This window comes from Notechis scutatus, chromosome 8, assembly GCF_049901735.1.
Source record: "Notechis scutatus isolate UNSWTSFEM ecotype Mainland chromosome 8, rNotScu1.2, whole genome shotgun sequence".
In the NCBI taxonomy this organism is placed as follows: Eukaryota; Metazoa; Chordata; class Lepidosauria; order Squamata; family Elapidae; genus Notechis; species Notechis scutatus.
This window is the reverse complement of record NC_142016.1, coordinates 25937215-25952019: the sequence shown is the minus strand read 5'-3', so window position 1 is coordinate 25952019 and position 14805 is coordinate 25937215. Positions and strand designations below refer to the sequence as shown.

The 14805-nt window shown below is 55.0% G+C and overlaps 1 protein-coding gene across 1 annotated transcript; it reads right to left on the bottom strand.

Annotated features, from left to right (window-relative positions):
* Nucleotides 1–782: 782 nt before the first annotated feature.
* On the bottom strand, nt 783–10546 carry CALM3 (calmodulin 3). Its single transcript, XM_087971278.1, has 6 exons — nt 10364–10546; nt 5481–5511; nt 4330–4473; nt 3432–3538; nt 3189–3324; nt 783–2479 (listed from the first exon to the last, which is right to left on the bottom strand). Exons 1-6 carry the CDS (start codon nt 10364–10366, stop codon nt 2451–2453), a joined length of 450 nt encoding a protein of 149 aa, XP_087827404.1. The 5' UTR covers nt 10367–10546; the 3' UTR covers nt 783–2450.
* Nucleotides 10547–14805: the final 4259 nt, after the last annotated feature.

The following is a 14805-nucleotide window of genomic DNA, read 5'->3' as shown; positions in this document are numbered from 1 at the left end:
CCGCTGCTGGGCTCGGTGTTTTGTCTGCTTGGTTTTTATAGGTGTTGTGGTTCGCTGGCAGGAGGTGCGGACGGCTGAGGAGAGTGAGGACTCAGATGAGGGGCCAGGACCATTAAGGAGCGGACTGCCGCCTTCAGAGATTGTGGGGGCTGGCAGCAGCAATGAGGAGGTTCCCGAGGAGCCTGTGGCAAATACACGTGTGCGCAGGATTGCTTGCAGTAAAGCAGCTGCAGCAGGCAAGGGCGACTCGGGAGTAAGGCTGCAAGGTGATGGCCCCGCCTTCAAGAAGATAAAAGCCAGCTGTGAACGTTCTTTGCAGGAAGCAAAGACGTTTTGAAGCTCAGCCTCGTGGACATTCCAGTTGGTATTTGAAGACTCTTGTGTCGTAAAACTATTTCTTTTCTGTTGTTTTTTGGCAGCCTTGCAAAAAGTTGGCAAGGCTGTTTCTTGTCGGAGCTACTTAGTTGGAAGCAGCCTTCTATCTGTGAAGAAACAGGATTCATAGAGGAAACCTTAAAAGGTTGTGCTGCTGCCTTTGTCTTGTGTTTGCTCTCTTGGAACCAGGTTTGGGTCAGAACAATAGGTCTGCGCCGCTTTAGCTAGCGCTTTTTAAACATTCTCCCATGTTTGGGGTCTACGTTGCCAGCCAACATAACGGCAGGAGCTTGGCAGCACCTTCAGAGTAGCTTCTGCTCATCGGAAACCTCCTCTGGGTTCAAGACCAAGCGGGCTCCCCAGGAGGCAGGCCAACCAGCCGCCGCTTCAAAGCAACACCAGCCACGTCAGGTAGTCACTGCATTTTATTGGAAAACATTGATATAATTTTTTTTTTAAATTTTTATTTTTAATCTTCACAGCTTGAACTGAACAAACGCCGCCTGCTTTCAAAAGACATTCTGGCTCAACCTTCCCCACTCTCTCCAGCAAGGCCCCCCCTCCACGGACATGTCGGCGGAGCGCGAAATTCTCCCCGTCCAGATACGGGACACAAGAGTCTGCTTCTCGTTTCAATGGCCTCGCCCGGAAGAAGAAAAAAAGAGAGGAAAAAAAAGCTCCCCAAACATTACTTTCCTCCCCCAAATTGGATTTCAAAAAAAAAAAAAAAAAAAACACCAAAATCAACCCTGTCCCCCCGCATCAAAGGGGAGGGGAAAAAGAGAGAAGCGAAGTTTGCAGCTCATGCTGTTTGCCGCCAGGAGGGGGAGGGCAGGAAGAAGAGCGGGGAGGGAGGGAGGGGGGCAAAAGGGGGGAGAGGGCGGAGGGAGAAAAGCCACAGCTAAGAGCACAGACACCGAAGCCGAGAAGGTGCGCTTAAAGCCGCCAGCCACGACAGAAGAAATTTTAAAAAAAGCACTGGCGGAGGAGAGGAAAACGGGACGCTCGCTCGGGCACAGTTGGCATTCGCTCGGCTGAGGCTTCCCTCTTTTATTGCAGTGTCGCCCCCTCCCCTTCCAACACCTTCTCCCCCCCCCCCAATCTTCCCAAAGCTGCCAACCAAAAAGCCTCTGCCGCTCGCAGGGCGCATCCCCATCGCCTCAGGTTATGTACATAGCAGCTCGGATGTCGGACACCACGCGCAGGAAACCGTAAAGGACATTTACAATTATTTCTTTTTTTACAGGGTTGAGAACAAAGAGACTCGGGGAGCGTGTGGCGGGGGTGGTTTTGAGAAAAAGCGCCAATCGGGACAGTGCTGGGGACCCTCACGTTCTTCCCCCCTCCCCTCGCTTCGATCCGCCTCTCCCCTCCAGGTCGTGCCGATGGGATCCGCTTTCCGCCACGGACATCCGGGCGGTGGGGAGTCTGCCCCTCCCGGCCCACAAAACGAAGGGGGAAGACAAAAATAAACCCCCTCCCCATTTTCTTGCTTGCACGCCTGGTGTTCCTTGAGGGCAAGACCCTCCTGGGCGGTGGCGGCCAGGTCCAACGCGCGCCAACGGCAGTGCCCGGACACATGCAACAGGACTGGGGTTGGGTGGGGGGGGAAAAGAAGGGTTTTTGCACTCTCTCCACCCCTTCGTGGTGGTGTGGTATGTGTGTGTGTTGGTGTGTGTGTGTGTGTAGGGGGTGTTCTCGAAAGGAATCTGCACCCTGAGATATGGGGCCAGCTCTGACTACAGAACAGAATATCCAAGGGAAACGAAGACATCCAGAAGGGCTGAGAGGGTCTCGGGGGACCCTGGGAAGGGGAGGAAGAAGGGAAGGAGGCGGGAGGGAGGGCGAAAAAGAGGAAGGGAGGGAGAGATGAGTGCAATCATGCAGCTTGGGAAGGTTTTTCTTTTTTGTTTCCTTTTTTGTTTTTTTTCCAACTTCTTAACTGCTTGATCAGATTTATTCCACAGCCGATTTGTTTGCTTAGAGAACCAGGTTGCTTAAGTAGAGAGAGTGAGTGTGGGAGAAAAGTTATCGAAGGAGAAAACGGGCCTTGCCAGCCACTCCGTCTGCGGGCTTCATTTTGCGGTCATCATCTGCACAAACTCTGCAAGAGACACGGAAGAAAGCAACACACGGTGAGTCCTCACGGATGTCCCTGCGGCAGGCCTTGCTCCCCTCTCACTTCACTTAACGCCCAGGGACGCCACAGACCGCCCTTTAACTTGGTTTAAATGTGTGGCTGAAGACAAAAGGAACCAACTGCACCCAGAGGGAAATAAAAACCCACTTCTGTCTGTCCTGTCCTCCCTGGTGTCCCCCGTCACCACCATCCTCCACAGCTCTCTTCTCCTGATCAACAAGAACGTAGACTCCTAGGGCTGGAAGGGACCTTGGAGGTCATCTAGTCCAGCCCCTGGCTCAAGACTGGAGGTCTTTATCCCATCCTGGTCAAACGGTTGTCCTGTCTGTTTGTGAAAACCTCCTCCGGTGATGGAGTAGCCACAAGATCAGAGGCATCTTTGAGTGTTTCAGGTTGCAGACCCCTGATCTACACTGTGGAGTATTTGTGTTGTGTTCTAGCAGAGGCCTGTCCAACCATGGCCACTTTAAGACAGGTGGACTTCAACTCCCAGAATTCCCCAGCCAATTGGCTAGGGAATTCTGGGAGTTGAAGTCCACCTGTCTTAAAACGGCCACGGTTGGACATCCCTGTTCATGGTCGTGGTTCTCCAACCCATTCAGAGGCCTTACCGACCTGCAGAGACCCCCTTGAGAAGCAACTCCCCCAACCCACCAGGACCCCTTTGACCAACCTTCATAGTTGACCTGCCCGTCTCCGTCAATATCGGCTTCCCGGATCATCTCGTCCACTTCTTCATCCGTCAGCTTCTCGCCGAGGTTCGTCATCACGTGGCGCAACTCGGCAGCGCTGATGTAGCCGTTCCCATCCTGGAAGGAGAGAAGCTTCCGTCAGGCTGTGGTGGCGGTGGCGGCAGGGGCCGGGCTGGCAGACGTTCCCATTCCACCCGCCTCCCCAGGCAGGTTCCCGGCTTCACCTTGTCGAACACCCGGAAGGCTTCCCGGATCTCCTCCTCGCTGTCCGTGTCCTTCATCTTCCTCGCCATCATGGTGAGGAATTCAGGGAAGTCGATGGTGCCATTGCCTGAAAGGGAGCGATGGGCGTGGCGAGACCGAGCGGGCGGCTGTGGGCAGCCCCCCGTGTGGACTACTGCCCTTTCCCAAGAGGCTTTGCAAACTCCCCCCTTGACCAGCGGACTCCTCCTCCTGATTGGCAAGACCGCTTGTGTCCGTTGTCCCATAGAGCCTCACTCAGTTGCCATGAAACGAGGGAGATACTGGAGCAAGGTTCCCCAACCCTCGGGCCAAGGACCGGTACCGGTCTGTGGCCTGTTAGGAACTGGGCCGCACACCTGGAGGTGACTGACAGGTGAGCAAGCAAAGCTTCATCTGTATTTGCCCAATGGGGCTCAGAGGTGAGCTGCTGCTGCCGCTTCGCACCGGTTCAAATGAACCGGCAGTTAAGATTCTGCGCAGTTCGGCGAACCAGCAAATCCCACCGCTGGCTGGTCCTGCCCCTTTTTCTGCCGTTTTTTGGGCATTTTCCGGCCAAAAACAGCCTGAAAACAACTTCCCAAACAGCTAAAAAACTGCCCCCAAAACAGCCCCCCAAATGGGTGGAGCAGGGCCAGCCGGTGGTGGGATTAACCCTAACCGGCTGACTCCTACCTCTGCCTTTCAGGTGAGTGGCCAGGCCCTGGCTGTGATGAGTGATGTCCCCCACCCAGTCACATGACCAACCGGCCCCACCTACCCAGCCAGAGAACCGGCTCTTCCGTTATGCCGATCCCACCACTGATGGGGCTCTTGATAGAATTCGGCCTCGTTTAATGCTGGAGTTTTTTTTTTTTTTTTTTGGGGGGGTTTGTCACTCACCATCCGCATCCACCTCGTTAATCATGTCTTGCAGTTCGGCCTCGGTGGGGTTCTGCCCCAGAGACCTCATCACGGTGCCCAGCTCCTTGGTGGTGATGGTGCCATCGCCGTCCTTGTCAAAGAGGGAGAAGGCCTCCTTGAATTCTGCAGGGGGGGGGGGAGAGAGGAAAGCGGGGCTCTGAAAACCAGTGGTGTAGGGAGACTGGCAGGGCTTTACCCCAAAAGGGCTCGGGAAGGGGGAAAAGGGAAGAGAGGAGGGGAATCTTGGGGTGCCCCCATCCTTCCCACTGTCCCCCAGGGGGCATTTTTCTGTTTTCTAAGCAGCCCCGAGCCCCAACCCACCCCCACCCCCCCCCGAATGTGGAAGAACCACAGACTAACAAAGCCAAGCGGAGTTTGTGAAAAAGGAGCTGCCTAAAATAAGGATGTAAGAATATAAATCCTTCCATTCCTCACTGTTGTCAACTCATAAAACATTCCTATGCCTGTTTTAGTAGTTGCCACAAAAAAGGGAGGGGGGGGAAACGAGACTACATTCCGACTCTTCATCTTTAAAAGATTGTAGCTAAACTACCAGAGCTTTTGCCCGGGAATATGTTTCATTGGAGAACGTGATTGATGACACCCAGCCCATGAAGGTTCTCAGTTGGAGAATCTGATTTATGACACACCCAGGGGGAGGGAGGGAAACGGGTCACAGGGGACTGTAGGGCAGAGTTGGCTTCATACAGGGCAGGGCCAGGATGTCGCCTCTAATGAATCCTTGGAAGTTTTTTGAAGTTTGGCTTGGGAATCATTGTTTAATTAGAGTGATTCCTGGAATCCTGACAACTGTCCTGTCACAGCTGAAGAAGCTTCCTGGAAAAGCGAAACGTCTTCAAAAGAAAAAACCAAAACAAGAAAGTCCCAGTTGCCTCCTGAAAAAAACAACAACACCTTTGGGACAACCATCACCTGGAGGAATGAGAATCTCTGCAGACTTTAAGCTGCCTAAAAGTCCCTGGACTTTCCAGAAATAAGTTTAAGACCTGCCTCTCAGTGTATGTTTGCTGAGTCAGTCTGTTTGTTGCTCTTCAACAACTGGGGTGGGTGGGTGTTATTAATCCCGTTCATGCTCGGGGTGGGGTGTGTGTGTGTGTGTGTAAACTCACCTGCAATTTGTTCTTCAGTCAGCTGGTCAGCCTGCAAGCAGAAAACAGAAGTTAAATGCTACGGCTCATCCCTCGCTCTGTCCACCTTGGAATCTTTTGCCAAAAAATAACTGGGTGGGGAAGCATCAGTTGCAAGTGATATTTTCCATGCCCCCCCAAAAAGATAATTGAGGTCCCTCCAAATTTTGGGAGGGCTCTGAATCCACATCCTCAGTGCTGCGCTGTAGAAATCCCAAAATACCGCCGCTCTGAAGATGCAGCCAATCACACAAGGCAGAGGTCCCCAAACTTGGCACCTTTGTGGATGTCAACTCCTAGTATTCTCTGGCTTGTGGGAATTGAAGTCCGCAAGCCTTAAAGGTGCCAAGTTTGGGGACCCCAATGGGGTCCTTCAAGGCTCCCTGCCAGCCGTTGCATGCCCTGCCTTCTACCATTCTTGCTCAAGGTGCAATTGGTCCCATCGCAGCGACAACTGGGGACAAGAATCTCCGCCCGGGGACTCTCATCGCTCGCTGCAGGCATCTGGCTCCGGCCTGCTTCCAGGAGATGCCACCCCGTCCTTGTCATCCTTCCTGTGCTGAAGGTCCATCCTCGGGGCTCTTCACTGCAGCCACAAGCAACTCTCCAGGAGCGGAAGGAAGGGCAGCCGCGTTGGAGCAAGGGGTCAGCGTTCCAAGCAACGCACCCATAGAAAGCAGAACTACGAGGCAGGCAGATTCATCAAAGAGCAGTTTATTGGATACATCATCATATTGGCATAACTGGCAAACGTTCCTGAGGCTTTCACCTAATTAAAAAGTTTCCCCTTCCTCCCAAGTCACTGGTCACGTTGTCCAATCAAGATGCTCGACGGTTGCTTGGTTACTTCACTCCTCCCCTGGCCAGCTACCTGTTGGAATGTCCTTGGTTCCCACAGGAAAACTTTGTTTTGGCTACAAAACCCCATCTAGCTATTTTTTCTTGCTCCTTCTGTTTTGTAGCAACCCTGAAGCCACCATGATGGCCTCAGCCATGGTCACTTCAGGGCTGACACAAGATGGATTGAGCCTCATTCAGACAACTCCAACTGTCCTCAGGGGTTGGAGACAACCATATAAATCAAAGGCGTGCCCCTCCCTCGCTTTGCTCTGGACAAGGGAGGTCTCACAACCTCTCCTGCCTCTTCTCTGCTCTTAAAGAAAGCCGTGGGATTCCTTCTGGGGCTCTTACTAATCCAGCCTGCGTGAGGCAAGAGTCAGGACCAGACACACCGCAAGAGATGCCCACAAAGGCGGCTGATTCATGCTGGAGAGCACCACAAAACCCAGTTTGACAACTTGATTTCTGGAATTTATTCCCACCAGAGGCGGTGATGATGGCCAAAAGCCCGTTCAGGGCAACAGGCATGTCTCAGACCGGCAGGTATCAGTCATCTCGCCTGTTTTGCGCATCAAAAGGCCCGCTGGTTCTTCACGCTGACACGGCAGGCCCTTTTTAACTCCCGGTGGGTGGGTGGATGGGTGGCTTGTCTGAAGCAATCCTGGCTACCGTGAGAAACAGGATGCTGGATCTTGCAGTGAGTCAGCAGTTCCCTTCTGGCCCCGAGGAAAATCTTTGCCGATCCCAAGCATGGCCAGATCAGATTCAAAACATACAAGCCACAGGGCGCTTGCTTGACTTAAAATTAGAAATATCCCGAGCTTCCGTCGCATCTACGGAGTCCTCACGGCACTGGAAAGCCGAGCGCAGCCGTCCTGCACCAGCGACAAACCACCATTGAGACTTCCCAAGTTTCCTCAATGTCATTTTGGGGGGGACGGGGGAACGGGACCACCTGGGCTGGGCTTCCCAAAGACGTCGCCTGGATGGATGCTGGATGCAAAACGGCTCTTCGGTCTAGGATTCCCTTTGTCCTTCTTTAAAGGCAAGTTCTCCAATGAGTTTGTTTGGCAGGCTGCATTTTGGTGCAAGCGATCCCAGCTTCTGGGCGAAAGCCAGCCGTGACAGGGGCTCAAGAGGACACGATGGGAGCTTCCCGAGGGGACCATGGGGCAGCTGCTACCCAGGGCTGGGCAACCCGATGGACCTGTGGGATTCTGGGAGCTGAAGTCCATAGGAGGCTAAGCTGCCAGAGGTGCCCAGCCCTGTCCCAGCCCAACCCGCCTCCAAAATCCACGGCGTGACTAGAGCACCGCTGGGGCTCCCATGGGGAAGCAGAGGCGCTGACCAACAGCCACCAAGCAGAGTCTCCCCCCGTCATAAAACTCCATCTGGGAGAGTCTCTCCCACTGCTGGTAGTCCTTGACTTACGACCAGAATGGAGCCCAATGTTTATGTCACTGAGATATCTGGCCCGTTTTGCCCCCTTTCTTGCCGTGGGTGTGAAGCGAATCCCTGCAGCTAAGTTGGGGAATCCTGGCTTCCTCGCTGACTTCGCTCGCCAGGTCGCAGAGGGGATCACGGAACCGCAGGGCGCTACAACCGTCATAATGCGAGTCAATTGCCAAGCGCCTGAATTTTAACCATGCAGCCATGGGGATGCCGCAACAGCGTTAAGTGTGGAAAAAAGACCATATATCGCTTTTCTCCTCGCCGTTGTCATTTTGAACCGTCTTTAAATGAACGGTTGTAAGTCGAGGGCTACCTGTGTTAAAGGAGGTGGGGGGGGAGAAAGAGGAGTTCAGCCCCAGAGACCGGAGGGGGATCCAGAGGGAGGAAGCGAGGAGGATGAAGCACTTCCGGTGGAGCAAAAGAGGGGGAGGCTGGCGAGGAGGGGGCTCCCCCCTTCAAGTACCACAAAAGACCTGAGCTGCTGCTGGCTTCACAGCCCACCCTCAATTTCGAACCCACTCCTCTTCCTGCTGTCCCAGCTATGATTCCTGGATCCAGAATGAGGCAAGAAAATCACTACCCTCCCCCGGAAGCCACCAGCCATTAATCCCACTCAAATGCCCCCTCAAATCCCCTCGGATTGCGGCACAGATTCGCTCTGCAGAAACTGCCCGTCGCAACTCAAGGAAGCCTTTTGAGGGGGGGCTTTGCGGCAAAGATGCTCTCCGAGGACAACCAGCGCCGAGGAAGCAGAGAACGTGAGCCGGTGGGCTGGGCTGGTCTGCGCAGAGGTCCAAAGAGGAGGCTGGCCAGCGGCTTTCCATTTGGGAAAGGGATGAGGGGGGAGGATCTGAAGAATCCCAACGCGTCATCCAGGCGCCGGAAGCTGCAGTGGGGAGTGGGAAACACCCCCCCCCCGAGGAACTTAACAAGGAGGCCTCCGTGGCGTTCTGCAACCCGCAAAGCCGCAGTGCCAAATCAAATCTGCCGTGCGTGCGCGTGTGTGTATCTTCCGCGCAGGTGAAGAAGAAGAAGGGCGAACCAAGTTTCCAAGTCCAGGTTTCTCTACCTTGTCCTCATGGGTGCTTTTCAAGGCAGCAGCAGCAGCAGCCCAACCCAGCCAGCCCCCTTCTTTCCTCCAGAGCTTCGGCTCACCCAAATCAACCCTTCAGTGTCGCCCTGGCAGAAGTTGTGGCCCCAGACAAGACGGGCGACGGCTCCTCTGCAGTGGGTTGCAAAAAAAAACACCCCCGTCTTTCGCTCTCTCCCCGGACAGGGCAAGGCAAGAGTGGCGTGAGCCGCTTTCCGACCAGAGCCGTTCCCGCTGCTATTTCCGCTGGAGTCAGAGGCGACCCAAGGCGGCATTTCCTTCTTTAGGCAAATCGTCGGATGCTGCAGAGGACCAGCCTGATGCCACAGCCGGGAGGGCCGGGGGCCTTGGATACATTTCCCCCTTGCAGACGGGGTGCCCGCAGCTCTGCCCCCCCCGAATAGCAGCCATGTGACCGGCACCAGCAGGGGAGGCGTCCACCCTTCCCCCATTGCAGGGAGAGGCAAATTGCAAAACCCCCCCACTTTTTCTTTTGCACCGTTTTTGGATGATGGTGTCTGTATCTTTCAGGATGCTCCGAACTCCATCCTGAAGTGTTGCCCCCTCTGAAAAGAGATATGCTCCCCCCCATCTTCTCCAATGCTTGCTGTCTGTTCTGTCCCCCTAAACGTCTGTCTGGAGCTCCCTCCCCCCCTCCAAGTGCTGGTCCTCCTCCTAGATGAGCCCCTCCCTGGTCCCAAAAAGCAGACCGGAAGAACCCCCCCACCCCACCCCCCAAAATAAATCCCTTGCCTTGCTTCAAGCATCCCCAGACAGGCCTCGTCCAAGAGGGATGCTGCCCTGTGCAAGGGCCAGCCAGGGGCTCCAGCTCCAGGGCAGCCCCCCCCAATTAGCCCACCTGCCCAGCAACCCCCCTTCTCCTCTGCCACTCAACCCACCAAGCCCCCCCATAGCCCCCTCCTGATAACCCCCACGCACAGCCAACTCCCCCCGGCACAAGATTGAGGGGTCTGGCACCCCCTGCTCTCCCCTCCCCAATTCACGTTGCGTCAGCCCCAGGGCCTCCTCCCCCTCCTCGCCCCGCCCATAAGCCCCCCCGCAACGCTCCTCCGAGGCGACCCCCTTCCTCCTCCCGCATCTCTTCTACTGCATTGGGATACGAGCCCCCCTCACTGGGAACTGGCCTCATAACGCTGCTCCCTCCCTCAACTGGGGCCACTGCCCCCCCACTCCCCCTCCTCCATTAATGGGCCTGACCCGACCCCGCAACAAGGGGAGGGGTCGTTTTCTTCGCCCCACCCCCACCCCCACGGAAGCGTCTCCCCATCTTCTTATAACTCCCCTCCCCCACGCCCACCAGGCCATAACCCTGGTGGGGTGTTTAGGACTACAAGACCCATCCGCCGCGGCTTCCAGCCGGGAAGCATGGGACTTGTAGTCCGCCCCGTCCGTTTCAAATCACCCCCACCCCCAATATTCCCTTCCCGGAAAGGCGACGGAAGCCGCGCTGACCCCCCCTCACCATTGTCGGATCCGGCTCGGCGAGGCGGCGGCGGCGGCGTCGGGAGGCTTCGAAGGCAGCAACGGCGTCGCGAGGGAGGCAGGAGGCGCACCAGCCGGGACGCACCGAGGGCCGCTTCACGGAGCCTCACTGCGCGCGCCGGATCCCTCCGCCAACGGCCGCCTCCGGCCTCGCCCCGACGCCCCGCCCCGCGGTCGACGCCGCGCCCAATCCGCTCTTGCCCCTGAAGGAGGCCCCGCCCGCTTCCTCCCTGCGGGCGGGGAGAGGACCTGAGGGGACTACTTTCCTCCCCTCGCTGTCTCCTCGCGCTTCTTTCCCCCGTCCCGTCCCGTCCCGCCCCTCCCCTGTCGCCGCCTGCCGGCGGAAGGACACAGGATGAGGAGCTCGCGATTGTTTCGCGCGCTCCCATTGGCCGCGGGAGGAGGCGCAGGATGAGACTCCCGCGGCCATTGGTCGCCTCTCACCTGCAATGCGTCAAAATTGGAGCGGGCCATGTGGAGGAGGGAAAAAGGGGGACGGAGGGAGGAACCAAGGGGAAGGGTGTGGGTGGAGGAGCGGGAGAGCCCAGGAGGCTGCGTTTGGACGCGCGTTTGGTTTAGTAAAGGACAAAAAATAATATTTCACTGTTTTAAAAAAAATGGTATAGCCCTCCCCCTCCCGGGCACGAATAGATCGCTCTAGAAATAGGGGCGTGGTCCCACTGGCCACTGAGCCGGAGATAGCCCCGCCTTCTTTCAAAGAGCTGACATGACAATCAAAATGGGCCACGCCCTCCTTTGGTCACGCCCACTCGTTGCAGGCCCGCTTTCCTTCCATAAAATAAGGGGTCTCCAATCTTGGCCGCTTTAACACTTGTGGACTTCAACTCCCAGAATTCCTCCTCCTCTCATGTTAGCTCAGGAATTCTGGGAGTTGAAGTCCACAAGTCTTAAACCTGCCAAGTTTGAAGACCCTTGTCTACATAACAAAGATCTATTCCAGGTAAAGCTATAATAGGAATTGCCCAAAGCCCTTTTCATTACATCGTCATCCAGCAAGGCTCAACCAAGCCTGGGACTCAGGACACAGGACAGCCTACAGAGTTGCCCCTGCCTGGCCCCACGGGAGTCTGACAACCAATCAGAACACAAGCCCAAATTGAAATCCCAACAGAGGGTATAAAACCCAGGCACACTCAGCATCTCATCCCTTTTCCTTCTTTTCCTTCACCTTGAAGCCTGTGGTCGTCCTTTTCCCTTTGGAGCTCCGAGCCACGTGGTCCTGCTGTCCACCATTAAACCACCTTTCCAAACAGCCTCCATGTTTCCAGTGTCTTTCTTCCCCGCTTGGAACTGAACCCAGAAGGACAATTCTTCCAACAGCTCTAAACAAAAGACATAAGGCACAAGGAAAGAGGTGGGCGAATGCGCCCACGTGCTCGCCGCAACGAACTGGTTCGCTGCCAGCTGATTTTCGGAGCAAGGGGTTCACACGAACCCATCCAAACCGGTCGAATCTGGAAACAGTCATTGAGGTAGCCGTCAGGTCATTGCTTGGCTCAACGACTGCAACCTTGGCTCTCCCAACTGCAGTCATGAAACAATAATGTGGACATGGAGGGGGATGTCCTGAGAAGCCCAGCACAGGTGACAGAGCCCACACTGGCACCTGGAAAACCCACCATGGGGTTCTTTTACGACCAAGAATGGTCATAAAATGGGACAAAGCTCGTGTCATGCCCCTGTTGGAGACTGACTCCGAGGGAGAGGAGGAACAGCCGACAGGGAGTGGGAGTGTGGCTCCGGAGGTTGTGGAGGAAGCTGGAGAAGGGCAGAGGCCGGCTGGGCAGTCAGAGGAGGACCCAGGCCCATCCCGTCTCCATTCTAGGGCATGAAGGGAAGAGAGGATAAGGGAGAAATGTGAATGGAGTGGTCTACAGGGGAGGAAAGGGCCTTGATCCCCTTCATGGGCTGCAGCTGTGAGGACTGCTTAAAAGGACGGACTGAGCATGGTCCAGTGCTGGAAGCAAAGCGTGGAAATATCTCTAGTCTGTCAGTTCTTATCTGTGTTCTGGCATCCTTCCCAGTGTGCGTATTTCGATATCCGTGGACGTCTTCAAGGCCTTATGCTGCCTTTTCTCCTTAATTGCTTCAGTGTGGTTTGTGTTGGTTTTTTTTTCTATTTATAATTTATATGTATTTTGAGTTTGAACGGAAGTTCTTCCTTTTCGCAACTGTTTGTGGGGGAGTTTTTTCTCCAGTCAATGATAATTGGACCTTTGAAGCCAAGTTGAAGGAATTAAAGGGGCTTCACCTGTTTTTGTGGCTTTGTTGCTTTTGTATCCCACCCTGGGTCATCACAGCACACTTGAGAAATGTCTTGCTTGGCGACGGAAATTTTGGGCTAAATTGTCATTGTAAATCGAGGACGGCCTATATTGGAATCCCAATCCTCCAGCTCTGAGATTAGAAACAAATCCAAGGGATGCCTCTAGACCAGCAATCTGGTTTCCCTGCTGTGACGCCTTTCCTGGCCCCTCGGACGAAGGTCAAGTTGCAGCCGAGCTTCCAAGCCTCCCAGGGATCCTCGACTTACGACGTGAGAGCCAGAGAAACTGGAATTTTGTTGTTCTGTGCGTTTGGCAGCCAATTGTCGGGGGGGGGGGGCTGGAAAGGAGGGGGAGTGGGAGGCACGTGTGGTGTGTGTGTGTGTGTCTTTTTGCAGTCAATTGCAGCTTCCTTCCCTCTCTTGCAATTGCCAGTAGTGGAGGAAAACCAGCAGCAGCTGCTCCTAAGAACTACAACTCCCAGCAGCCCAAGCCAAGCTGGTTAAAACTCTAGTGACCTCTAATGGGCTGCGTCTTTTCTGTTCCTCCTGTCATTCTGGAGTTTTGTTGTTTGTGTGCATGTGTTTGTGCAAAACAGAATTCACACCCATGAATTCTGTTAATACACATCTATTGCGTTATTATTGTATAAAGAGAGATTTTATTTCAGAGTCTTTATTTTGCAAAACGTTGCACAAATATTTTCCAATGGCTTTTGGCAGCAGTAGGTCACCCGAAACCTCCGGGTTGTGACCCATTATCTATTCTAGAGCAAGGGTCGCCTATCTTTTGGACCTCAGGGACCACCAAACTCATAATTTAAAATCCCGTGGACCAGAGACCCTGGGAAAATCCCCAAAAAGAGTCTGCAGAAAAATTCCCCACCCCGTTTTCCTACCGACCGATTGTTCTTTATTTGAGATCGCAGGATACCGTCTCCAGCTCTGTTCGGGGGGGGAGGGGGAGAGAGACTTTTGGCTTCATGCAAGAAAAGCAGCAGAAGCCGCAGAAGTCTTTCTTTCTTTCCCCCAAACTCCGCCAGAAATGAATCTTTGCCGGCGCAGCCTCTTGGAGGAGGAGGCCTTGCAGGGTCCCAAAGACTCATTTCTGGCGGAGTTTGTGGGAGAGAAAGAAAGTCTTCTGCTGCTTTCCTTGCGGGCAGCCAGAAGAAGAAGGAAGAAGCAGAAAGAAGCAGTCCGGTGGCCAGGCCAGGCGCGTGGGGTGAGTGGGGCAAGTTCTCCCCCTCCTCCCTTTCCCCCCTCCCCTCACTACCTCGTGTTGTTCGCAATGCAAGCAACGCAAGGCGGGCCATGTGGGCGTCGCAGCCTTGTGTTTCCCAGCAGCCTGGATTAATTGCTTTGGCAATTAATGGGACATTTCTCTGTGGACCGCCAAAACTTTCTTGCGGACCCCCAGTGGTCCCCAGCCCACTGGTTGGCGACCACTGTTCTAGAACATATAATAACAGAGTTGGAAGGAGGTCATCTCGTCCAACCCCCTGCTTGAGTCTATTCCAAATATTAGCCTCTACCTAGGATCGAACTCACAGCCTCCTGATTGTGGGGTGAGAGCTCCACCTCTAAGCCACCGGCCTTGAGCCATTTGGAACCGGACTGCAGGAGTGTCAGGCAAGTGCATGGATGCATCCCCACTTGTGCGAGTGTGGCTAGAATACCTGCACACCTGTATTCCAGCCACTTGCACCTGGATTTGTCCACTGGGAAGTTGAAGTGTTGGATGCCCCGGAGTTCAGCTCTAGGATCATCGTTCCAACCCAGGGGGGCTTCACTGATCCTGTTCCTTGATTTGGCGAGCGCCTGGTCTCTCTATTGAGCTCACCGGCCTCCGTACCTGAGAATCGCTGGTTCCTGCCCCACCAGCTTCCTTCCTTCTTTCCCAAAATGGGTGCTTGGCAAGCATCACCCCAATTCCTGCCCCCAGCGCAATTTCATCACCCCCCCTTCCCCCGCCCTTCCTCCCCAGCCACCGAGTAACGATGGGGCGAGGGAGGTGCCCGGCTGAGCAGCTTACCTGCCCGTACAGGTTACGAGGCGTTCAGCCTCCCCTGCCCCAAACCTCCTCTTCCCCCGTGTTCTCACAAGCTCAGAGCCCGGGGCAGAGCGAGGCAGGCTGCAGC